The following is a 25,459-nucleotide window of genomic DNA, read 5'->3' as shown; positions in this document are numbered from 1 at the left end:
GGGAAAGTCTCAGTGTGGCACTACTGTCTTTAACACCTCTTTAACACTTGATAATCTGGCAGAGAGAGAGCAGGCCTCAAATTCAGAAACTTGGGAAAGAATATCCAGCTAAAATTTAGTAATATTGTTTCATTTTTATTAAACACTATGTATGGCACATTATGCTGGTTGGAACTAGTCTCTCTGACTCCCCTCTTGCCCCTTTCCTGTCCATCTTCCACCCAGATCACTGCTGCCAGTGTTTAGACCAGGTTGTCCAATAGAACTTCCCACAGTGATGGAAATATCCTATATCTGTACTGCAGTGTGGCAGCCACTGGTCACATGTAGCTACTGAGCACTCGACTTGTGGCTACTGTGACTGAGGAACTAAATTCTAAACTTTATTTTTAATTTAGACAGCCACATGTGGCGAGTGGCTGCCGTATTGGGTGGTGTGGGTTAAGAATGCTGCCATTTTTAACACACAAGGATGGCCACTGTCTGAACCTTGTTTAGAATAAAAAATGGGGTTTATAGATTGTGGAGTTTGAATTTATAACTCTTGGCCCCACCTCTAATACAGTGAATTAAATCTGGGGAAAGGCCAGGAACCTGCATTTTTAAGCAGTCCCTTTGGTGACTGCTATGCAAACTGAATGTTGAGAGCCACTGCCCTCAAGACAAAGTCCCAACTCCTTACGGTAGCACTCAAAGCCCTTCTGGCCAGGCCCGCGCTGACCACATCATCAGTCCCACCCTGACCTGTGATCCAGCCACCCTGGAGGATTAGCCCCAGAGGGCCGGGCTTGGGCTGCCCGTGAAGGTCATCCCTACAGGAGCTCTGCTGATGACATTTAGCCCTGAGTTTGGGGGCTTTGGCATGCATAGTATGGATCTTAAAACATGGGCTCTGGAGCTGGGCTCTCCTAGCTACAAGAGCAGCTGTGCATCTTTGGACAGTTGCTCAACCTCTCTGAGACTGTTTCCTCCCCTATAAAATGGAAGCCTTGATCCACTCAGCTTCTTGGCTTGTTCTGAGGACTGAATGAGATCATAGGACATGTGAAGTGCTTAGACCCCAGTCTAACACAAAGCAGGGATTCAATAAGTGGTTATGACTGGGAGTAACGATATCCTCCAGAAACATTGCCAGAATGCTTGCAACACGAAGGCTGCTGACGCTGGAACCTTTAGCTGGGGCTTCAGTGAGGGAGACCCAGGAAGGAGGGGAGGGAGGAGGGTTGAGTCAGAGGGAGGCAGAGTCCATGTTACCAAGCCTTTACCTACATCTGGTCTGAGCCACAGCCTTCTCCACATCACTTGGTATTTTCTCATTCACTTCTCACTGGTGACTAGAGAGGGGTCCTGGGGTTGGAGTGCTCCATCTTGTCATCTCCTATATCCTTTTTCATACACCCCCGTGAAGATGAACACTGGTCCAGACCTGGGCTCTTCTTGTCCAGCAGAATGTGCCTCTCGGCACCAGCCTCCCAGCTCAGGCCCCAGGCACCCAGGCCTGGTTCCACCTGAAGAGGCCAAGCTTCCCTTAGTAGGCACAGGGCATAGTGGAAATGTTCAGATTTGCTTTTTTTCTTGCAATGAATATGTATTACCTCTGTAATTGAAAACAGAAAACACTGTTGTTTCTTAAAAAACTTTTTAGGAAACTGAAACTTGAACAAACCAACTGCAAAAAAACATCAAGAGATAACGGGGAAAACTCAACCACCACCCAGACATTTCATGCTATTTGGAGATCATTATTAATTATTTTTTAAAGATGACAATAACATCATGGTTTTGTTAGAGTCCTTTTCTTCTCCAGAAGCATATTAAAAGATTTAGGACTTGGAGCTTGGAATTTATGTCAAAATAATCCACTTGGAGAGAGTGGGTGGGGTGCATATGAAACACGACTGGCCATGAGTTGATAATTTTGATAATTTTGAGCAAAGGGTGCAGGTTCATCTCCTCATTCTCTTTACTTTTTTAATTTAAAATTTTTCATAATAAAAAATGTTATAAACAAAAGATTACGACTACCACTATCTTTGGCACCAAACCTGGGTTCAAATGCAAATCTCGTATGTAATAAAATACTTGCTGATGAGAAAACTAGGTCTAGGATTTGCTTTAAGGTACTCCAGAAAAAAACAGTTTGGGGGCAAAGACAAGTCAAGATTGGCAAAATGTTCGTAACTGCCGCAGGAGGGCAACAGGTATATTACTCTCATCTCCACTATGCTCAAGGAAATTTTGAAAATGCCCTCTATAAAAGGCTAAAAGAGGAACATTCAAATCCTAACTGGCTGGATATAAGCCCAGTACCCCATCTTTCTGAACGTCAGATTTCTCACGGCTTGGCACACAGTAAGTGCTTGGTACAAGAAAGCTGTTACTAACATTACTGTCTTTACTGCAGGCAGCCTACTCTGTCACTCAGCACCAGCTGATGCTCTTTCTCTCCTCTGTCTTTTAGGAAAAATGCAACAACTTGCACCTGAGGAGGGCCCAGGTGACCTTCAGAAGGACAGGGCCTACAGGCAGTGTCTCTACCTTCAGCTGGAGCACGTGGAGCAAGAGCTGCAGCTGGTGGGGCCCCAGGGCTTTCCCCAGTGCCAGAGCCACACCCGGGCGCTGAGGCAGCTGCACGCCCTGAAGGGCTGCCTGAGGGGACAGCTTGGAACCCTGCCCCCAGCACACTTCAGGTAATCCACTTCCCTGTGTGCTCACAGCCTGAAGCCTGCAGAAAGAGGGCATTCCAGTCTACCTCGGGAGGTTATTCACCCAATATCCCCAAGAAGCAGCGATCTGGGACTCCTGCACAAATACAGGGAAGAGGGCTTTGAACAGGGTTATATTGCCAGAACTCAGAGCCCTTTGTACTGCATTTTACAGTTTATAACCATTTTCATGTGGGTGTCCTAGCTGTATGCCCTTGGACAACCACCTCAACCTCTTTGAGCCCCTTCCTCATCTGTAAAAATGGGAATGATAATGCCCATCTCCTGGTTCAAACTGGAAAGAGAATTTAAAAGGGCCTGGTCCCTGAAGAGCACTAAGACCAAGGATATCTACAAAGAACATGGGCTGGGTGTGGTAGGGTCTGGAGACCAAAGTCCTCTCTGTGTCCCACTATCTCTGCCCAAACATTTGCTTCCATCACCATGTGAATTTCCTCCCTTCCCTTTAAGGTCCCAAATGCCTATTCACTTTTATCCTTCTCTCAGATGCCATAAACCCTTAACTGACTAACTTGTCCTTGGGCCTTATATTCTTCTGAAGCCCCTTTACATCTGTAATTAAACTTGGTTTTTCTCCTGTTAATCTATCACATGTCAATTTCATTCTTAGACCAGCCAAAAGAATCTAGAAAGGGGAGAGGAAATTTTTTTTCTTCTCCAACAACAGCACACATAATTCTGTAGGAAAATGACCACTTTTGAGATGTATTTTAAAATAACTGGTGATAATTTTATATTATGTATGGAATTTATTTTTAAATATTCCAGGTGTGAAATAAAATTAATATTTTATGGCAAGACAAGAAAAATTTAAAGATAAAAAATTATTCTCTGCCTTTTGGCCTCCTCTCTCAGCACTATGCATTGTGTATCTGCATTACGCATTGACCAAACCTCCCCCATCAGCAGGAATACCTCACCCATAAAGAGCAACATTCTCCTAGGATCAACAAGACAGCTCCTTAAAAGATAACATTCCTTACTGATCTTATAAGGGGTCACGTGTCCCACCAGGATCACACTTAGATCTGGATTATGTAAACTATCAACAATACATCATTTGCTGTACAGCCCTCTGTCTCAAAAAACTTATAAAACTGTGCTTTGATTTCTAACCGGCAGAACAGTTCTCAGAACTTTCTGAGATGTTCCTCCTGGGTTATCATCCTCAAATTTGGCTCAAATAAAATCTTCCACTTCTTCCCTAAATTGATTAGCTTTTCACCCACACAGGAAAAGAAGCAGTGGGGATAGATGAAATAAGTTTGACAAGGAGGTGATAGTTGTTGAAAGTAGTTCATGGGGGTTCATTGTGCTCACTGATTGTTTATGATGGGGAATTTTCATAATAAAAATTTAAAATTCTATGGTACCAGCCTTCTAGGCTTGCCATGAAGAATAACAGCAAATCTATGTAAAACAGTTTGCATGGGGACTGGCTCCTAGGAAGCACTGAATAAATGTGACCTCAATAGAATCTCTGAATGTATACTGGATAGAATACAGAATAGAACAGAGGAGAAAACTGATGGTCTAGGAGGTTAAGGATCTTGGCCAAGTTCATGCAGGCTGGTGGCAGTAGAATGGGATTTGAACGTGAGCCCAAATGGTACTACCCTGATTATATTCACCCTTTGTTGCAGCTCCCTACAGGCGAGCAAGCCCCTTCGAGGCCTGCCCTGGTGGTGTGTCCTGGTGGGCTGGCTCCTGGTGGTGGCCACCAGCGGAGTGGCAGCCTTCTTCACCATGCTCTATGGTCTGCACTACGGGCGGGCCACCTCTCTCAAGTGGCTCATCTCCATGGCCATCTCCTTCGTGGAGAGCGTGTTTGTTACCCAGCCACTGAAGGTCAGGTTCCCCTCCACCCACACTTTCCCTTCAGCCAGCTGCCCTCTCCTTAGGCTTCTGCAATGTCTTCATCTGCTCATTCAACAAACCTCTGGGTGGGTCCTAGGGCATGAAGGGAATTGTCATGGTAACCCAAGTTCCCTGAGGGCCAGATGCTGACATCTTATCATCCCAGTCACCCTTAGGAAGGTCCTCACCTCCATTTTATAGATGAGAAAATCTGAAGTTAAGATGATAAGGTCACAAAAAATCTTGCCCTAGGTTACAAGTATAAATAGGAATGATACCATATTTCCTCAGTTCTAAGATGCTTTTGATTGTGAGATGGGCCAGCAACTTACAGGAATTTCACCTTCCGAAGAAAACCACCAAGTCATTAAATGTGTGCATGAACTGGAAATAGGCTCCTATTTCTAAAGATGTAAAATTATGCAAGAGAGCAGGCAGTGTCAAAGAGATACTGAGCCCTGCCTGGAAGGAGTCAGGTGGTAGGAATACTGTATGGGGTTGGGGAAAGCTGCAGAAGTGAGGAAACATTTGGAGAGACTCTTTCTGCCTATGAGACACTGCAAAATCTCCCACCCTCATTCTGCCCTGAATAGCCTTTATCAGAAGACTTAACTCTTGACTTAACTCCCCCAATCTAGTCTGAGAATATTAAGAACAGAGTCCTGAGACTTTCTGTTCCCCAACCAAACCACAGAATCCTAATATGTTTGTGCACTGTAGGTACAGAGATAATGTAGTGGAAGGAAATACTTAATACAGGAAGAAAGGGAGGGAGGGTTAGAGGAAGGAACTCACCAGGCTAGAGGTACAAAGGGAGTGTAAGTCACTGGGCTGCGAGGTAAGAGAAAGGCCAAACAACAGAGAGCAGCAGGCGGCAAGGCTCAGGGAATGATGGAAGCAGGGTGAGCTCAAGGATTTGCCTGCTTCTCGGTCTGGTTGATGGCCAGGTGCACGCAAGCCCTGGCCCTCACCCTTTCGTGACCACATCACCTCTCTGCAGAGGATGGGCTGGTTCCCACTCGGCTTCCCCAGAACATAGACACAGATGTGGCCCCCATTCCACCCCTGCTCAGACCAGGAGGTGATAGAGAGTATCCAACACAGGCTTGGGGTTCACAAAGGCTGTTTTCCAGGTGCTAGGGTTCGCTGCTTTCTTCGCGCTCATTTTGAAGAGAGTGGAAGATGAGGAGGAGCTTGTGGATCTGGTCCCGGGATGTCTCTCCAGCCCAGGTAACAGTGTCCAAGTACAGGCAGGGGCCTGGAACCTGAAGAGGATGCTGGGGTGGTCCTGGCCTCAGACCTTTGCTCCCTGTCAGCCTTCACCCCGATTGATGAAGCATCCCCAAACCATCCAGAGACAACTGACTCCCTTGTTGTCTTTTGAGCAACCTTCCTTCCCCATCTGGGCCTTTCTCTGTGACACTGGAGAATGAAGAGGCACCATGGGGTCCATGCTCTGCACTGGCCATCATTCTCTATGTAATAATCCCAAGCAAGCAGCTTTCTTCTCCAAGGCTCGTCATTGGAATGAAAACCAAAAAAGAACAAGCTTGGGCAGGGGGATGGGAGGTGGGGGAGCTGTAATTAGGGTTCTAAGACAAGGGTCTGCAAACAACAGCCTGGGGGCCAAATCTAGCCCAGCGCTGTTTTTGTAAACAAAGTTTTACTGGAACACAGTCATGCTGACTCCCGGCTCCAGAACCCGCTGACTGCCTTCTTCCCCAACCTGATTTCTCACTTCCCAACCAAAACTCCTGAGGGTGCTGACAACAAGAGAATTACAGAAAAAACAAGCAGGATAGAATCAACACTCTGACAGTCTACGTGGAGATTTCCACTTTCAGGGAAAATAAAACAGGAACAAACAAAAACCCATGTCCCTACACTGTAATGCAGTGCAGTTACCTCCTCATGGGCCAGTATTCTTTAGCCCTGTAATACGGTTTTGTCTTTGCAGATCCAAAAAGTCCATTAAAACCATTTTCACAAAACAAAAGAGTAATTTTTCTCCAAAGAGATGCCAGCCTCCAAATCAATTAAACTTTCATTCAGTCATTCCTTTGGCAATTATTCAGGGAGTTCTTGCTGTGTGCTAGGCAGTACAATGGCTTGGGAACAAGATTTACATAAAATCCACTTATTGTAAATATATAATTCATTGATTTTACTAAATTTATAGAGTTGTGCAACTCTCACCACAGTTCAGATTGTGTGCCCATTTGAAGTCAATCCCCATCCCCACCCTCAGCTCTGGCAGCACAGACTGGATGGAATAGCCCATTTAGGGAGACACATTGAACAAGTAAATGCACCAGATGACTTGTAAGTGTGGACTATGATGAGAATGACGGGGGAAGAGTAAGAGGGTGCAGGCCTCTCTGCTGAATTGGTACCTACGCTGGCTCCCGGAGGATGGGAGAAGGGAGGGGCTGAACACGGGGCATGTGCTAAGAGGCTGAGGTGGGACAGGAGCTTGTCATTTTATAGTAGTTACTGACAGTGTGGCCAGAGCATGGTGAGCTGTCTATGCGTGGAGGGGATGGTTCAAGATGAGGACCAAGGCGGGGGGTGGGGGCAGCAGGTCGTGCAGGACCCTGTAGGGCCTGGAGCAATGTTGGCATTTTGGAGTTTTAAAAAAAAATTTATTTGTTGAGGGGTAGTAATTTGATTGATTGATTGATTGATTGATTTTTAGTGGAGGTAAACCCAGGGGATTGAATCCAGAGCCCCGTGCATGCTAAGCACACACTCTACCACTGAGCTCTAATCTTCCTCCTGGAGTGTTTTAAATAGGAGAGCAGCATGATCTGATTTGTGATTTTAGGAAGATTACACTGGCTGCTCTTGGAGACCAGAAAGAAGTATGAGGTCAAAAGTAGAAGCGGGGAGGTCAGCAGGAAGAACTACTGAAATGGTCCAGACGAGAGGTGACATGCACTGGCAGTGGGGGTGGACAGAGGGGCGTGGGTCCAAAAGATACTTGGGTCCGTGCACTCTATCAAAGTGGCTGAAAACAGAGATAACATCAAATGCTGACAAGAGTGCAGAAAAACTAGAGCATTTGTATGGTGCTGGTAGGAATGTGCAATGGTACAGCCACTCTGGAAAACAGTTTGGCAGTTCCTTCCAAAACTAAAAATGGACTTACCATTTGCCCCAGCAATTGCACTCTTGGGCGTTTATCCCTGAGAAATGAAGACTTATTTTCATACAGGAACTTGTGCACAAATGTTCATAGCAGCTTCATTTGTAATAGCCAAAAGATATTTAGCCACTCCTAGGAATCTCCCAAGAGAAACGAAAATATGTGTCTACACAAACACCTGTATATAAACATTCAGAGCAGCATTATTCATAGCATCCCAAACTAGCAATAATCCAAATGCCTGTCAATAGGTGAATGGATAAACAAAAGGTAGTATGTCCATATAATGGACTACTACTCAGCAATAAAAAGAAACTAACTACTAATATACACAACATGGATGAACTCAAAACTACTATGCTAAGTGAAAGATGCCAGACACAAGAAATTCATTGATTCAATGATTCTGTTTATATGAAAAATCCAGAAAAGAAAATTTATGGAGACAGAGAGCAAATTAATGAGGCAGAGGGTGGGGATAGAGTGGGAATAGAGACCAACTTCAGGGACATGAAGGAACCTTTAGGGGTGATAGAATGTTCTAAAACTGGGTTGGGGTGATGGTGGCACAACTCTATAGATTTATTAAAATCACTGAATTGTAGGCTTCCAGTGGGTGAATTTATGAAAAGTACAGCTCAACAAAGTGATTTGCAAAAGAAGATACTTGGAATTAGACATGATAGGACTTTGAAACATGAGATACCCTCTTCCTTCCATCCTTCAAAGTTTTGGGAGCACTGGGATCCACCTGGAGTTCAAGAGTACAGGAAGACAGCATCGAGGAATCAGTAAGACTTCAGGGAAGGGAAGACACCTGTGCTTTCTGTGCAAGGAGAATTCTCCAGCTGGAGCAGAAGGAATGGAAATCTGGGCACTGGGATAGCACAGGTGGAGGCATGGAGGGCAGTGTTGGGAAACTGCCCCCAGGGAGGAGGAATGGTGGATTGTATCTGGTCGGGGGAGTCTTTTGGTTGCAGATGCACAACTTGGCTCACTGTTCATTTAGGGGACCGTCCTTATGCCCTTGTTTTCACAGACCCCTCTGCCTTGTTCCGAGCACGAAGGAACAGCAGAAAGGACACCTACAAGCCGCCTCTGGCCTCTGACATTGAGAAGATGAAAACCACCCACCTCAAGGAACAGAAAGCATTTGCCTTAATCAGAGAAATCTTGGGTAGGCAGCCAACATTACCCATGAGCAACCTTCCCTCTTGCTGGTTCTCAACACAGACTTGAGCAGACGTGGTGCAATCTTTGACAGACCCACACCACTTCTGGGCCTGTTGTCCTAAATATGAACTCACCTCAGCTTCTCCCCTACACTTAAAATCCTTCCCTGGCCCCTCACGGCCCTTAGGATAAAGTCCAAACTCTCTGCTGTGGCTCCACCCACCCCGGTCACCTCTCTCTGCCCCTTGTGCCGTAAGCTCCAGTGACTGAGTTTTCAGCTCCTGATGCAGCTCCTGTGGCATTTAGTCTGACTAGAATGTGATCACCCTGCTCCCTACCTTTTCCTCTGGCTAATTCCTCCTGTTCTTTGATTCTCAGCCCCAAATGCTTTGTCATCAGACATGCTCCCCTGTCCCGCTGACCAGGAGCTTTCAACCCTCACTGTGTATCTCAGTCTGGGTTCCCCCTCAGCAGATCTGGGTACAAGTAGTTGGTTTGGGAGGTGATCCTGGGAAGCACTGGTGGGAAAAAGTGCAGGGAGAGAGAAGGAAGCCGATAGAAGGTGGTTGATGAGAGGGCTCCATGTGGGCAACCAGGGCTGAGTCTTGCTGAGACCTTTTGGGGGGCATGTAGTACAGACCCCTGAGTTGCCACCCACCAGGTGACTGATGAGGGTCACTTCTGAGGAGGGTGCTGACCATGCAGCAGCCCCGGTCTGCTCTCCAACTGACCAAGCACATGTGGTTAAGCAGAGAGTGGGGGAGTTTGTGTAGGAGTTGCATTTACAGAATGAAGAGCAAGAAGGGTGTGAGCAGAACCCCAACAAGTAATCTTGTGGTGGGGGATGGGGGGTGGGGGTTGCTGGAATGCATCTTCACAGGCCCTGGACCCAGAGATTCTGATTTAGTAAGGTCCTGTGTCCCCATGGGATTTTAACCTTAGAGCCTCCTAAACTAAATCTTTGTACCTAATGAACGGGCCCTTAGGTCACACTCACCTACCTACAGTTGAGCTCCATGATGGCAGGGAACATGTCCGTCATCTTCACCGCTCTCTCCCCAGCACTGCAACGTGGCACAGTCCCATTTTTCAAAAACTCTATTTAAGAAATATTCATATAGCATGAACTCTAAGCTATTTTAAGTGCTTTACTTTGTTGACTCCCTCATCACAAACCTGTGTAATAGAATTATCCCACCTCACTCACATAAGAGAGGGAGGCACAGAGGGGTTAAGTCACTCATGAAGTCACACAGATAGGAAGTGACAGAGCCAGGATCTGAACCCAGCTAGAAGGCTAATGGTCTGTGGGCTTTACTCCTTTCTGCTGTCTCTATAAGGATTAGTTCCCTTGGTCACCAGAAGGGCAAGTGGCTAGTCTACAAGACTTCAACCATTCTGAGCCATACACCATTCCACTTCCTGCCCTGGGCTTTCTGGGAGCTGGGGACTCTGCCTGACTGTGCCTCTCTCCTCAGCATACCTGGGCTTCCTGTGGATGCTACTGCTGGTGGCCTATGGGCAGAGGGACCCCAGCGCATACCACTTCAACAGACACCTGGAGCACAGCTTCACTCGAGGCTTTTCAGCTGTGCTGGGCTTCCGGGAGTTCTTCACATGGGCCAACACCACCCTCGTGAGCAACCTGTATAGCCACCACCCAGGTACTGTCCCCCCAACCCAGGACCTGTGTCAGACCCCTTGTGCATACTCCTTTCTGGGAACAGGTGTGGGTCACTGTCAACATCAGCCTTCTAGAGAACAAATTACCACAGAACCTTATGCTTTGAAGGAGAGATCTTCTGAGGGCCCCTAGCCCTCCCCGAATGCAAAGTGGAGACCCTCCTTCTTAGATAACTGAGCATGAACTGGCCGGGCAGAAGGGACCACATGAGAAAAGGCAAGCCTGAAACACTGAGACACTGTACCTCCTAGAACTACTGAGTGTCAAGTGTGGCTGCAGTGTAGGGTTATGAGCGGAGGACCTGTGAGAAGCAAAGTAGGAGAGAGGAAAGGGGACCAGATCAGAAGGCTTTGGAGGTCCATAGTTTATGCTTAAGGAACTGAGGAGCCATTGACAGCTTCTCCGTGAGGGAGTAACATAATCAAATCTGTGGTAAAAGGAAGGTCACTCTGGAAACATGTGCAAGTTGGAGTAAAGGGTAGGTAGGTTAGGATGCTGGGGAGAAATGATGGGGCTGGTGTAGTGGGTGATGGAGATGGGGATGGGTGTAGACAACATTGAAGAGGTATTATTAATGGGCCTTGCTGACCATTAGGATTGGGCATTGAGGGAAAGGGCATAAATGGTCTCCATGACTGGGTAGTGGGGGTACCATTCCTTAAAAGAAGTTATGCAAGAAGTACACCAGGTCCAAGGTGGGAAGGTGGTGATGAATGGCTGAATGTAGTCTGTGGTTGGTCATGACTCTTGGCTGTCTCTATAACAGGTACACTGAAGTTCGTGTTAGCATCCAGGCCAGGGAGCTTGGGATGCATTACGATGATTTTGCTGGCTGGATTTACCCAACTGTTTTTCATCTCCAGGCTTTATCACTGACGGGAACTCCAAGCTGGTTGGCAGTGCCCAGTTTCGTCAAGTGAGGGTCCAGGAAAGCTCTTGCCCTCTTGCCCTGCAGCTGCAGGCTTCTCTTGATGGATGCCGTGCACCATATTCCCTGGATGTTGAAGACCTGTCAGACTATGGGGAAGGCTGGAATGCCTCCAACCTCAATAGCAGCAATGACTTTTCCCAGGCTTGGCAGTACCAGAGCCAGAGCCAGCACAGAGGGTATCCCATCTGGGGCAAACTCACTGTGTACCGAGGAGGAGGTTACGTGGTCCCCTTGGGGACTGATCACCAAAGTGCATCAAGGTAAGTTCACATGATTTATATGCAGTCGAGGAAAGACATTTGCTTGAGTCCAGGTCTGATTGGCGGGTGCAGCCTTCAAAACAGGACTGAGCCAAGCTCACTCATGTCATTGCGGGGAGCGGCGGGGAGATTCAGAAGCATTCAGGTCATATTTTCAGGTCCCGGGAAACTGTACAACCTCAGAGTTGGAAAGGGAGTCCTGCTCCAGCATTCTCAGCCTGGTAGGCCTCTACTAGAGCCAGTACAGGGATGGGGAACTGAGTACCACACAAAGCGTCCACCACCAGGCAAGCAGGAAGGCTCTTAACCTTAATCAAGAATTACGCAGGGTCTAAGGTTTTACCCTACTCATAAGCCGACACACTAGCCTGTTACTGTTTCATAAGTTCTGGCAGAAGACACAAGACTCTTGGATCAGAGACAAAGTATTTTATTACTCACAGAGCTTCACAGTGGTTGGAGTCAGTATTCCAGAAGGGTCAAGACAGATGCTTGCCTATGTGGTCAGTTACAGTATCACAGAGGAAAGCTTGGAGCATTCAGTTTCTATAGCAGCAGAAGCAAAGAGTACTCTTTGTCTGAAGGAAGACATCACCTCCTCCTCGAGGTTGTTCACTGCAGACTAGGCCCTGAGACGTGGCCTGGGTAAAGCCTGGCCAGGGCCTTGCATTACTGGAACACTCAGCACGAATGTGCAGGGACACTCAGGGCCCATGCAGACTGCCTCTCCCAGCATGTTCTGGAGTCAGAGAGCCCTAGGTTTGAAACCCTAGCACTGCTCCTGTTAGTTTTGTAGCCCCAAGGGAGTTAGTGAACCCATGTGAACCTCAGTCTCCTCCACTGCATTATTATGACACGGAGGAACACAGATAATAACAAACCCCAAGGGAGAACAACTGGCAGGGGTCCCCTGGGATTAAGGACAGGCCAGGAATAGTCTATTTCCACGTAAGAGGTATCTTCCTGCTACTTGGAACAACTGACTCTCTCTCTCCTTCTATGTGTCAAGCAGGACACAGACCCACCAGAGACAGGGCATATTTTAAAACAGGGCCATCATTACTGCTCTAAGTAATAACAGCTGGTATCACTACACATGTATTTCCATTTTCTTTTCACAATGATCCCAAGGCACCCATGTTAACACCATTGTAGATGGGGAAACTGAGGCGTGGAGAAGTTATCAGCTTCTCCTTGAGGCAGCCAGGATTAGAACCCAGGATGTCACTCTGGCACACGCTCTGTTCACGACACCCGTGAGCAGATCTCCAGGAACTGGTCTCATGTGAACTGCCAGCCCAAGAGGGACCTTGACAGCTGCTGCCTGCCTAACTCCCTGATGTTCTGTGCAGCTCCTCCAACACTGTGGTCCTCAGACATGAAAACGCATCACATACAAACTACTATGTATAAAGTAGATAAGCAGCAAGGATGTACTGTACAGTGCAGGGAATTATCGCCATTATTTTGTAATAATTTCAATGGAATAGAATCTAGAAAAATACTGAATTACTATGCTGTACACCTGAAATTAATACTGTAAATCAACTATACTTCAATAATAAATAAATCAAATTAATAAACAGATTATGTTTAAAACAAATCCAGAAAATCATATCATAATCCTTTGGAGCACTCATCAAAGCACAGATCCCCAGGTCCCATCCCCAGAGTTTCTCACTGGAGATCTGACGTATAGACTGAGAATCTGCATCTCTAACAAGTTCCTAGGTGATGCCAATGCCACTGGTCTGGGGATAACACTTTGAGAACCTCTGGTTGAACGGCCAGGAGACCATAGGTGCCAAAACATTGCACCGTAGGATGGGAAACTGGCCACTCCCAGGAGAAGCCCTAAAGCCCTGTGGTCCTGGGCGTAGAACAGAGGCAGGGGGAGTTTTGACAGGAAGCCCTGGTCTCCTCCCTGGGCTGAGGGCCAGGGAGCCCCTACCTATGGAGATGCCCCTAAATGCCCTTCTTCGCACAGAACTCTCCAGTATCTCTTTGACAACACCTGGCTGGACACCCTGACCAGAGCCGTGTTTGTGGAGTTCACAGTCTACAACGCCAATGTCAACCTGTTCTGCATCGTCACTCTGACCCTGGAGACTAGCGCCCTAGGTGAGCAGGCTTGCCTGTGAATCCATCTGCATGTTCCAGACCCCAGACAATCCTCCCTCTGGGCTAGGGAGGGCTAGGGCTCCTGACACAGCTAGGCTGGGCCACCCCCAGGCCAGAGCCCCAGGGCAAATGGTTGTTTGGGAAATTCAGGGATGGGTCTTGGTGCTCCCTGAAGGCAAGGCTTCAGGGCTGCTCCAGCCTCATTCCTGGCTGCCTGCACTTCTCACTGGCCTGTCTCACAAATCGTCCTAAGGGGACCTAGTTGGGGTCTGGAGGCAGCTCACAGTCTTGAGTTTCCCACTCTACTGGGGGTGAGGGTGGGGGGCTGGCAGTGAAGGGCAGGGGAAGGGGTGACCTGGTAACAGCTTCACCTAAAACAATATTTTACAACTTGCAGTACCTTAGTCTACACTGCAAAGTTCATTTTATATCATATTCCAACACACACACACACACACACACACACACACACACACACACACACACACACGTATAAATAACTGAGACAAAAGCTTCAAAAATAATTCCCTTAACTCTATTTTGTGTTCTATTCTTTCTCCCCACTCCCTGCCTTCCACCCTCTTTTAGTGCTAATCACAATCTATTGAAAACACTGACTCTTCAGCTAATAATGAATCTTCCTAAAACTCAACCACCTCTTCTTTAAAAATAAAACTTTTTAAATATTAAATTACATTTTTTATAAAAGCAATATTTGTAGTTTTTTAAAAAATTTCAGAACTGTGTAAAGTAAAAGGGCTTCAAGTTCCATTATCATTCCCCACTGTCAAAAGTTTCTTTCAAATCCTTTTTGGAGGATTTATTTGTATTTCTTGTGATATCCTATTTCTTTCTGCTATCTTCTTGGCTGTTTAAGGTCCTCTTAAACAACTGCCTCAAAACACATCTGTTTAAATTATTTATTTCTACAAATGAGAAGTGCGGCGTGGGTTTCTGGTCTGCTTGATTCAGCAGCCTGCTGACATTAGCAAGGACTCGGGTTGTCTGCATCTCCCCATTCCGCTGTTCTTCAGATTGGCTTTGTCTCTGTACACGTTAGCCTTACTATCAAATTGGTTTTTAAAAAATCATTACTAAAAAATTATGACAATACCAAAAACAGTAAAAAAGGAAAAGACACAAACGGATAAAAGATAATTCAAAAGAAGGTTGATCTCTTTAGATGAAATGGCTTTCACTGAGCCAGCTTGGAGTAAATAAATGGATGTTAAGGAGGTGGGTGTGCTGTGGCTGGAGGTGACTGAGTGCCCAAGGGCCAACACCAAAAGCAGAGGGCAGGAGGAGGGTCTTCCATAGCAGCTCCCTTTGTCCCATTAGATGCGTCCACTGTTTCCAGCCTCCACCTTGTGTCTCTGTTCAGTCACTTGGGTGTGAAGGGCCTTTATCTTCGCTCCTGCCCCCAGCCAGCCCTCAGAAGGGCTTGATTTTGCTTCATCTGACTGATGACTTACAGTCAGAAGAGGTGGCTCTGAGCAGTGGCTGTGGGTGAGCAGAACATGCTCTGCTTTGCAGGAATCTTCTTTGCACACGCGCACCTGCAGAGCCTGCGTCTGTACCCCTTCACCGATGGCTGGCATCCCTTCGTGGTAGCAGCAGAGGTCGTCTACTTCCTGTTCCTCCTCTATTACATGATTGTGCAGGTGAGGGGTAGACTTGTGGCTTCATGCGCAAAGGAGGGAGGTGGTCATGTGCCAGTTCCCTCTCCCACCCCTTCCCTTTTCCTTGAAGGGGGCCTGAAAAAGGGAGATGAAAGGGTTCTACTCACCTGTATGCCATGGCAACCTTTCATGTCCCCTGCTGGTCCTGAGGGCTGATCCAGCTCAGGCACCTCTCAGGAACTGAGACTCTGAGGACAGTCCTTCCTGGGTGATCCCTGGGAATTAGGAAAAATCCCCTTTGCCATCTGTACCACCATGTTACACAATGAAGGAGCAGATATTGATAATGAGAATGGCTTGAGGATGCTGGGAACTCATCTAAAGTGTGTTATAAGCCCTGTCCCTCCCATCAAATGCCAATCAGACACCTTAAGGGGCATCTTAGGCCCCATTCCCTGCTCAACAATCACTTTAAAGCAAGGATGATACTTTGAGTGCTGCTACAAGGCAGGCAATGTTCTACGAACCTTACGTGGATTTTCTCTTTTCACACCAGGAGAAATGTTCTATTAGCTCCATTTCACAGAGCCGAAGTCCAGAGATGTTAAGTCATTTATCCAGGGTCTGACTCCTGACCTTGACACTCAACCCCTATACCACAACAGCCACCAACCTGGATCCCACAGGTCTCTAAGCATCATCAATTCAAACCCACCAGCCAGCAGTGATCTAATAGCAACTTAAGTACCTGCATTTCTCTAAGAACATCAAAGGAGGCCATCCACCACCCATCTCTGAGCTTCTTCCTCTCCTCTCCACTGCCCTCACACTCTGCCTGCAGCTGCTTCAGAAAGACTTTCTCTGAAGCCCTTAAATCTTTCTCAGAATGCTGCTTAAGTGTTTAAAGAATCTTCCCCTCGTTCCACCCCTTTATAATGGAGGTGAGCTTAGCCTCTTACCAGTGAAACACCAGTCCTTTTTCTGTAAGAATGGGTAGGAGGAGGGAAGTGGAGCAGACTCAGAAGATTCTCTTGAGTGGAAGGGAAAAGGAGGGGAGGGAGGCCCAAAACATGCACAGGAAAATTGTTTCCTACTGTGACATCTGTTGGGAAAGAGAATTAAAAACAGCCTCTGCCAATCCAGAAAATCTCTTCACAAAAATAGAAGAAAAACCTACTTAAATAAAATTATTTTTAATCATGGTAAATATATTTAACATAAAATTTACCATTTTAACCATCTTTAAATGAACAGTTCAGCGATATAAAGTACATTCACATCATTGTACAACCACCACAATCATCCATCTCCAGAACTTTTCTCCTATTGCAAAGATGCAACTGTTCACATTCAACAATAACTTCCCACTCCCCTTAAGACAACAACTTATATAATTGAATAAGCATTAAACCAGAATACGGTGCTCATCTCAGGCAATCCGATAAAGAGGTTGCAAAGGAAAAAAATCTCACCCTTGAATATCTCCAGAAAGATACAACCCATTACATACACATTCCTAAGATAAACATTAAGGAATACTTAACAGGACTTACAGCACCATTTGTCCCACTAGCCCATCCTAAATTCACCTGGTAATTGGGGTGGCCACCTGAGTTTGCTAACTGCTTTTACCAAATGAAAAAACAGACTTCTATGTGTACAACAGGAGGAAGTCTTGCAGTGTGGAGCCAGATGTCCTGCGGTTTGGCTTTTACCCTCCCAGGGAAACTGGGAGATTGGCATGCCATCTTCCTTGCATACATTCAAAGAGGTGGCTCCCTCGTCCTTGAGAAAAAAATTCCTGAGCTATAAAACTGACAAGAGGCTTGTTTAGCTTTTAAAAATATTACATATATCTCAAAGAAGCAGAGAAAGAATTCACAATTACGAGTTTTCTAACATAAATGCTCTAACCACAATCAACTTTTGATTTGGAGAAGTTTCTCCAAACTTTGTTCTTACTCAAAATATCTATTGTCTATTAGATACTTCTGATACTTCTGTCATTTCTTTCCTTCACAGTTTTCTCCAGTAATAAGATCTTCCTATGAGCTCTGTAGAGCTGAAAATAAATATATTCTTGAGTAAAATAAATAAAACAAATAAATGCTCTACAGGCAAGGGGGATCTTTCCCCTTCCCTACCCCTCTACTTCTTTGGCATCAGAGATTAAATGGTTTTCCTATTAGGTACTGTATTTACTTTCACATACCCCCAAATCCTGCAGCCCCGACTGATGATGAGACCAGGTAGGTTCCAAGCACAAGGTTTGGGAGAGGCCACTGGTGCTCTAGGCACATGGTGCCAGGGCTTTGAGAAACCTCCAAGGATCCGGTAAGCCCCTCCCAGAGGGTTCATCCTGGGTGGTGGTGGGGATACCGTGGGGGCGGTTCTGGCCACAGCCATTGGTAGAACCTCTGGCTCCTTTCCCAGGGCAAGCTCATGAGGAAGCAGAAATGGTGCTATTTCCGCAGCAAGTGGAATCTTCTGGAGTTGGCCATCATCCTGGCCAGCTGGAGCACCCTGGCAGTGTTTGTAAAGAGGGCCATCCTGGCAGAGCGTGACATCCAGCGCTACCGGAAACACAGGGAGGAGTAAGTGGCTCTGCCTCAGTCCAGCTCCTACCACTGATGCCAGCTTCCTCCAGCTCTGTGTGGCCCAGGGGGGCTTTTGAAATTTTGCTGACCCTCAGAGGATCAAGGGTCACTCTTTAAAAAATAATTATAGCAGTTAGATTCAGCTTTGGGGCCTGAGAACTCTTTAAGACAAAACAGAACAATTATCTTTTGCAAAGCATAGAAACATATGACACCTTGTTAAGGTCCCTCCCAACCTTTTGGGCAGGGTCTTTGACAAATATTAGTGCCCAGTCAACCCAACTCTGCTACTATTTACCAACTGTTCACTCTGTGCTATGCAGGATGCACTAACCCATCCCCATGAGAACCAACGGAGGTAAATGTTATCATTACCCCATTTTACAAAACAAGAAATTAGAGAGGTAATGCGACTTCCCCAAGGCCACACAGCTAAAAAGTAGCAGAAAAATCATTTAAACCTAGTTTGTGTGTCTCTGGAATTCTAGTCCTTATTTTGAACCACTGTTCACTGATTTTATATAGATCTAGCTAACTTTTATTGAATTATTGTTGGATGCCATACACGGTCATAAAAACAGCACTTTAAAAGCAGTATCTCATCTACTTTAATCTCCTCGAAGCTTCTAAGAGATATTATCCCTTTTTTAATTGATGTATAGTTGATTTACAATTTTGTGTTAGTTTCTGGTGTACAGCATAGTGATTCAGTTATTCTTTTTATATTATTTTCCATTATAGGTTACTACAAGGTATTGAATATTGTTCCCTGTGCTATATAGCAGGACTTTGTTGTTTATTTTATATATAGTAGTTAGTATCAGGAAATCCCAAACTCCCAATTTATCCCTTCTCACCCCTCTTTCCCCGCTGGTAACTGTAAGTTTGTCTTCTATGTCTGTGAGTCTGTCTGTTTTGTAAATAAGTTCATTTGTGTCCTTTTCTTAGATTCCACATATAAGTGATATCATATATTTGTCTCTATCTTTCTGACTTACTTCACTTGTATGATAATCTCTATGCTCATCTATGTTGCATCAAATGGCATTATTTCATTCTTTTTTATGACTGAGTGGTATTCCATTGTGTATATATATATATATATATATACACACATATATCACAATTTCTTTATCTAATCGTCTGTTGATGGACATTTAGGTTGCTTCCATGGCTTGGCTATTATATATCATTCCTTTTTTACTGAGGCAGTTGAGACTCAGAGAGGTTAAGCTGTCTGTGCAAGGTCACACAGCAAGGAAATACAGGGCCTAGAATTTGAACTCAGCACTCCACCCTAGACTGTCTCATTCATTTAACAAACCAGCACTGAGCTCTTCTTTGTGCCACATTCACTTGCCAAATACATGACAAAACTTCACCTTCCCTAGAGGCTTTCTTCCATAAAAATGTGTCAGTATCAATCAAGTTCTTTGAGTTCAGAAATTATCAGAACTTCTGTTTTTACTGAAAGTTCATTATAAACCTTATGCAGAACAGTTATTTTAAAAATGTAAAGACATTTTAGCTCTTGAAGGGATCTTCTAAAAGATGTCCCCGGAGGCCAAATCCAGTTTACCACTTATTTTTGTAAAGTTTAATTGGAACACCACCTAACTCACTCATTCCTTTACAAACTATAGCTGCTTTTCTGCTACAGCTGTAGAGTTGAGTTGAGTCATTGGGACAGAAACTGTGTGGCCACAAAGTCTCAAATATATGCCATCTGGCCCTTTACATAAAAACTCCGTCAACTCCTGCTTAGAGAACAAAGCCTAAAGTTCTAAAAGTTAAGAACAGTGAGTTTGTTTTAGGTCCTACATGACTGAGATCCCTGACAGCTATCTCCACACTAGCCAGACCTTATGATTCCTTACAATGACCTCAAACATGATTAATTCTTGACACCCAAACAGATAGGCTTCTTGCTCAGATGGGCTGTAAAACAGTTTTAAAGCAAGAGAGTTCTCTTTTCACACTTAGAGTCAGAGATCTGCCACTTTTGATAGAAACCTGAGCCTAGTTTAGTATTACATAAAACCTTCAGTTGAATTTGATTATTCAATTAACCAAATTAACTTGGTTTGTGTTTATTTCAAAAACTCGTAAATTTTGTTTCCTTGTAGGAATAGATAAGCCATTTAAAGCCAGAGCTTGAATTCTGAAAGTACTTTTTAAGACTAAATTATTTGCTTCGAAGAGCCCCCCTTTAATCCAGTGGGTCTCAGGCTGGCTCCTCAACAGAATCATCCAGGCCACATCCCAGACCTACTAAATCAGGATGTCAGGGGTGGGGCCCCAGCACCAGTATTTTTAATGTTCCCCTGGTTATTCTCACATGTAGCCAAGGTTGAGAACTGTGCTTTAATTAGAGCCAATTGCCACCATAAAGGAGGGCTTACATGGTTATTATTTCCATATATATGAGCAATTAAAGAGAGGGTTAGGTTTTAAAAGAGGCACGAGAAAGGTGCTCCAGGAGCCAAAGAAGGAAACCATCATACATATTGGCAGCCCTGTTCTGTTAAAAGGGAAGATTCTGGAAGGCAGGAAATTAGGTAGAAGGATGGCTTTTACTCAGGCATTATACAAGTATATCAGATGCTTTTACAAACTTGAGATCATATACTTTTGTTCCATAATCTGTTGTCCATCCATGTTAACAGATATGGGTCTATGTCATACTTAATAACATGCCAACATTAAGACTGAATAAAACATGCAAAGTAAGGCACAAGAGGGGAATGAAGGCAGGGTAGGATGGTGGGAAGAATTTGGACTTTGGAATGAGACATACCTGGTTTTCCAACTCTCATTCTTCCCCCATTGCCATTCTTCTGTAGCTCTGCAGCCATTAACCAAGAATACTAGGTAATGGCCCCATGACCACCATCACCATCATCATCACCCCTCATATCCAGTATCTTCACCTTCACCATGGCCACCATCTCCCATCTCATCATATCCTAGCTGGGGGAACTGGGACAGCTCTATCTCTCAGAACTGTTGCAGGAGTGACAGCCTCTGAGATGATGATAAGTCATTGCTTCTGGGCTGAAGTGAGCCCAGATGAGCTCTGGCTGAGCTGGTCATGGCTCTGAGACTCTGTCTCCCCATTTGGTCCCATAGGGGGATCAGTTTCAGTGAGACAGCAGCGGCCGATGCTGCCCTTGGGTACATCATTGCCTTCCTGGTACTCCTGTCCACAGTGAAGCTTTGGCATCTGCTCAGGTTGAATCCCAAAATGAACATGATCACATCAGCCCTGCGTCGTGCCTGGGGGGACATTTCGGGCTTTATCATCATCATCCTTATCATGCTCCTGGCTTACTCCATCGCAGTGAGTGGCTCCTTAGGGAAAACTTTCCGGGCCGGTCTCCTCAGAAGCAAAGACTTCTCAGTGTTGGAGGGTTGGGGGATTAGGCTTTAGGAAGAAAGACCCTGGGAACCTGAGAGAGATGATGGATCTTCTGAGACTGGGGCCTTTTAGCTGGGAGCTCATGAACTGGTCATCCCAAATGGCAGAGGCTAGAGACCTCAGTTGGGTAAGAGCGAGGAGGTACAGTCTCTAAGACTGAAAGGACCAACTGTCTCCCAGTGAAGGAGTCCTTTCTCTACACAGTCTCCGCCTGAATGTGCCAGTTCTCCTGACATCCCAATTACTCAGACCTGCACAGAGCACTGCCTCTGTGTCAGGGGATGCAGAGATGAATTGGGCAATCCCTGTCCTTGAGTTGGGGCAGAGATGGGGGACATGTTTGCAGGCCATGTTGATGCTTAATGCTCTCTCTACACATGAGGCATGAACTTGGTAGGGCCAAAACCATTTCATTCAGCCCCCTAACACCAAGAACATTTTGACAATCACATCTCTTTTGTGACTGAAAAAATTTTTGAACTATCAACTCTCTTTTATCATAAAGTAATGTAAGAAAAAAAGACCCTTTGCCACATCCTAATCTCTGTCAGAACATGCCCCGCCCCATCCTCTCCAAGTCCATGATTCCAACATCCTAACACAAGCTCCCACTCCTCTATGACCCTTCAGCCAGTCCTGACCCACTTCCCACTCCAACTCCTTTCCTATTTCTGACCCTGGCCCCACCCAGTCTCTCCTGTTCCACCAGGCAGAAGCAGCCTGTCATTCATCTAACCCAACTCTCTCAGAGCAAAGAGGCTGGGGCCTCAGAGAGCTCAGTTTTGTTACCGAGCCTTAGAGCGGCCATCAGGGAGACCACAGTAGTGGCCTAGCAGTTGGTGCCTGAGCCCCAGGCGTGCACATGCATCCCCTACAGAACTGGATGTGTCCATGCACCCACTTGCAGGCCCCTATGGGTACAGGGCCAAGGATGCAGCTGACCCAGACCAACTCTACTGTCAAACAACAGGCCTGGGGGGGGGTGTGGTTGCACGGTTTCTTTCCTTGTTCATGAGGATTCTTTCCATAACAGTCAAACTTAATATTTGGTTGGAAACTCCGTTCCTACAAAACCCTCTTTGATGCGGCAGAAACGATCATCAGCCTTCAGCTAGGAATCTTCAACTATGAGGAGGTAATGGGGCGGAGCGGGGGGTATATGAACATCGCCATTGACATGAAGCCTTTATGAAAATTAGGAAAATCACCCCCCTCAAATGCCTCCCCAGTAGATGTCACCCCTTGGGTCCATGGCCTGGCAAGCACAGGGTAACTCTGGACAAATAAAAAGGCTCCCCCTCCTCCAGGCAGACAGTCCCATGCTAGGGCCTACAGCTCACCCTGGGGAACCTTGCTTACAGAAGAACATCAGGCACTGGCTACTCAGGGGAGGGCTGTGCTGGGGGGAGATGCTCCTGGCCCTAGCCAGAAATGGTGCCCATCCCTCTCCTGGGAGCTCAAGAGCACTGCCCATATGCTCAGCCCCCAGGCAGAAGGGAAACGTCCTGGCTCCAGGATCTTCCTAGGTCCAATTTTCCCTTTGAGGGTGCCCAGTCTTGGGGGGCCACTAGGACATAGGACCCCCGGGGATGACTCTGGTTTTCTTCCTGACAGGTCCTGGACTACAGCCCAGTGCTCGGCTCCTTCCTAATTGGGTCCTGCATCATTTTCATGACATTTGTGGTGCTGAATCTATTTATCTCTGTCATCCTGGTGGCCTTCAACGAGGAGCAAAAACACTCTCAGGTGAGTCCCTTTGACCTAGTCTTCAAAAGTCATTATCTTTCAACTAGGAAGAGGTTGGTTGAGCGGCAGCAGATATTAGGGGGGCTTGAGGGGCCACTGTAGCTCAAGGCGTTCGTTTCATGGGAGGGGAAACTGAGGCCCAGAAGGAGGAAATTAACTCCTCAAGATCACGGGCAATGAAGAGCAGACTAGAATCAGGTCTCCTGTTTCCCACGTGGGACTCTGTTCATCACACCAGTGATTCCCAGCTCTGATTGTACATTAGAATCACCTGGGAGCTTCTGGAAATTGCTGCTGCTAAACCTGAGACCAACAGAAACAGAATCCCTGGGAGAAGGATCCCAGCTCTGGTATTCTTGAAATCTCCCCATGTGGTTTGCATACACAGCCAAGGTTAAGAATCTACTGGAAAAATGACTAAGGAAGACAATTTAGGTGATGACAAATTTTAACAATTCATGAAGTGGACAGTCTCCATTCGGAGAACTGCAAAATGGGGTGGAACGCAGAAAGATTTTAAAGGATACATAAAGAACAAGGAAGAGAAAAATAGAACATATCTGATTGGCTGGGGCCACAGAGTCCACTTTGCTTGTGGGGAGAAGGAAGAGGAAATAAGTATAGAACCCAGAGTTGGCCTGCTATCTGGGGACTGGCTGACTGGGTATCCTGCACATCTCGCCAAGGAGAGCCTTTACAGAGATGAAGTCATACACGTTTCGGTTTGATGGGCATCCTGGGCAGGAGCAACTCCATCTTGGGCCTAATTTACATCACGATGTCATAAATGTGTGAGAGTCTTTGAACAAAAATTCCTAACAGCTTCTGCAGGGGGTTTGGAGGGCATTTTGTCATTCTCAGCGCAGGGGAAGAAGGAACCCTCCGGGGATAAAGGCAGGAGCAAACACCCTTGAGGTTCCCAGAAGGAGGTCAATTTCAACACAAAAGCAGCTCTAAACAGCAAAGTGACTTGGGCAGGGACCAAACTGGACGATGAAACCATAGTTTCCCCTGATAAAGAAAAGCCCCCAAAGAGAACAGTTCTACGTAAGTTGCATGGTTCTTTCTTCCTCTGCAGCTTTCGGAAGAAGGAGAGATCGTTGACTTGCTACTGATGAAGATTCTCAGTTTCCTGGGCGTTAAATGTAAAAGACAGGAGCCTGGAAGCAGCAATGAGCAGCCCGAGTTGCTGTCAGAGGCCCTGCCCCCTCAACCTGTATCAGCTGTACCCCCAATTTAAGGGTACAAGTTTAAGCTGTTGGTCCACGCATGATCATCTGCAGAGCAGGGGAAGGCCATTGCCTTGGGCCTGTGCTGACCAATGATTCTATAATCTCTCCAGGTCAATATTTTACTATGTCCATAGAAGACTTACCAAGCCCGGCAAGTAAAAAAAAAAAGAAAAAAAACCCCTCCATATGTACATACAATCGTCACTACTGTGATATACTATTCAAATATATTTCCTCCTAGAAATAAAACAAATATTGTCTGGAGTTCAGGGGAAAAAAAATCTCTACAGACTAATTATTTCATCTTCTTTGTCGGTCAGAAGTTGCCTTTGAATGATTCTAGTTCAGGATTTCTCAAACTGTGTCCAAGGGATGCTAATGGGTGTCATATTAACTTGCTAGGGCTGCCAGAACAAAGTACCACAAACTGGGTAATGTAAAACAACAGAAATGTATTGTCCCACAGTTCTGGAGGAGAGAAGTTCAAAATCAAGGTGTCAACAGGGCCTGTTCCTTTGAAAGGCTCTACAAAGGAATCCTTTTTTCTAGCCTCTAGCGTTTGCCAGCAATCCTTGGCATTAGTTGGCTTGTAGATACATCATTCTAACCTCTGCCTCTCTCGTCACATGGCCTTTCCTCCAGTGAGAGGGCTAGGATTTCAACCTATCTCTTTAGGGGACACAATTCAACTCATAACAGGTGTCGTCCTCCCCAAAATGTTTCTAGAGCAAATGGGGGGAGCACTGGACACACAAGTTCTTTAGCATGGAAACTGTTAGAGCTTTTAATCAGCTAAATGTGCACTGTTGAGTCTCCAGGGATAAGATGAGTGTGAGAGATAAAGTGTGTAATGATTCCAAACACTGTGACCAAGGCATCTGATATTGCAACACCTCAAACAGGGCTAGTGTTCCTTAGGGGATACCCCAGAGAATTACTGATCTACACTG

General features: G+C 45.9%; 1 protein-coding gene and 1 long non-coding RNA gene across 9 annotated transcripts in view; one reads left to right on the top strand and one right to left on the bottom strand.

Moving 5' to 3' along the window:
• Positions 1-24,803, top strand: part of PKD1L2 (polycystin 1 like 2) — an 88,505-nt gene extending 63,702 nt beyond the window's left edge. Inside the window, exons 31-43 of the mRNA XM_006183970.2 lie at positions 2,462-2,690; positions 4,370-4,574; positions 5,717-5,813; positions 8,768-8,905; positions 10,380-10,565; positions 11,449-11,776; positions 13,764-13,897; positions 15,431-15,558; positions 17,950-18,110; positions 21,243-21,453; positions 22,565-22,666; positions 23,146-23,277; positions 24,356-24,803. Coding sequence (XP_006184032.2) covers positions 2,462-2,690; positions 4,370-4,574; positions 5,717-5,813; positions 8,768-8,905; positions 10,380-10,565; positions 11,449-11,776; positions 13,764-13,897; positions 15,431-15,558; positions 17,950-18,110; positions 21,243-21,453; positions 22,565-22,666; positions 23,146-23,277; positions 24,356-24,517 — 2,213 coding nt within the window. The 3' untranslated portion in view covers positions 24,518-24,803. The remainder of the gene's footprint in view (positions 1-2,461; positions 2,691-4,369; positions 4,575-5,716; positions 5,814-8,767; positions 8,906-10,379; positions 10,566-11,448; positions 11,777-13,763; positions 13,898-15,430; positions 15,559-17,949; positions 18,111-21,242; positions 21,454-22,564; positions 22,667-23,145; positions 23,278-24,355) is intronic.
• LOC116665834 overlaps positions 1-25,459 on the bottom strand; it is a 112,782-nt gene that overhangs the window by 65,699 nt on the left and 21,624 nt on the right. For 6 of the 8 annotated variants that reach the window (XR_004322560.1, XR_004322557.1, XR_004322556.1 and 3 more), the window contains 2 exons: positions 16,476-16,618; positions 15,684-15,791 (listed from right to left, as the gene is read on the bottom strand). The exons of 1 other annotated variant lie outside the window; for it this stretch is intronic. This is a non-coding gene — a long non-coding RNA (uncharacterized LOC116665834). The remainder of the gene's footprint in view (positions 1-15,683; positions 15,792-16,475; positions 16,619-25,459) is intronic. One more of the 8 variants, XR_004322559.1, reaches the window with a different exon arrangement.

This window comes from Camelus ferus, chromosome 9, assembly GCF_009834535.1.
Source record: "Camelus ferus isolate YT-003-E chromosome 9, BCGSAC_Cfer_1.0, whole genome shotgun sequence".
Taxonomy (NCBI): Eukaryota; Metazoa; Chordata; class Mammalia; order Artiodactyla; family Camelidae; genus Camelus; species Camelus ferus.
This window is presented reverse-complemented; position numbering and strand designations above follow the sequence as displayed.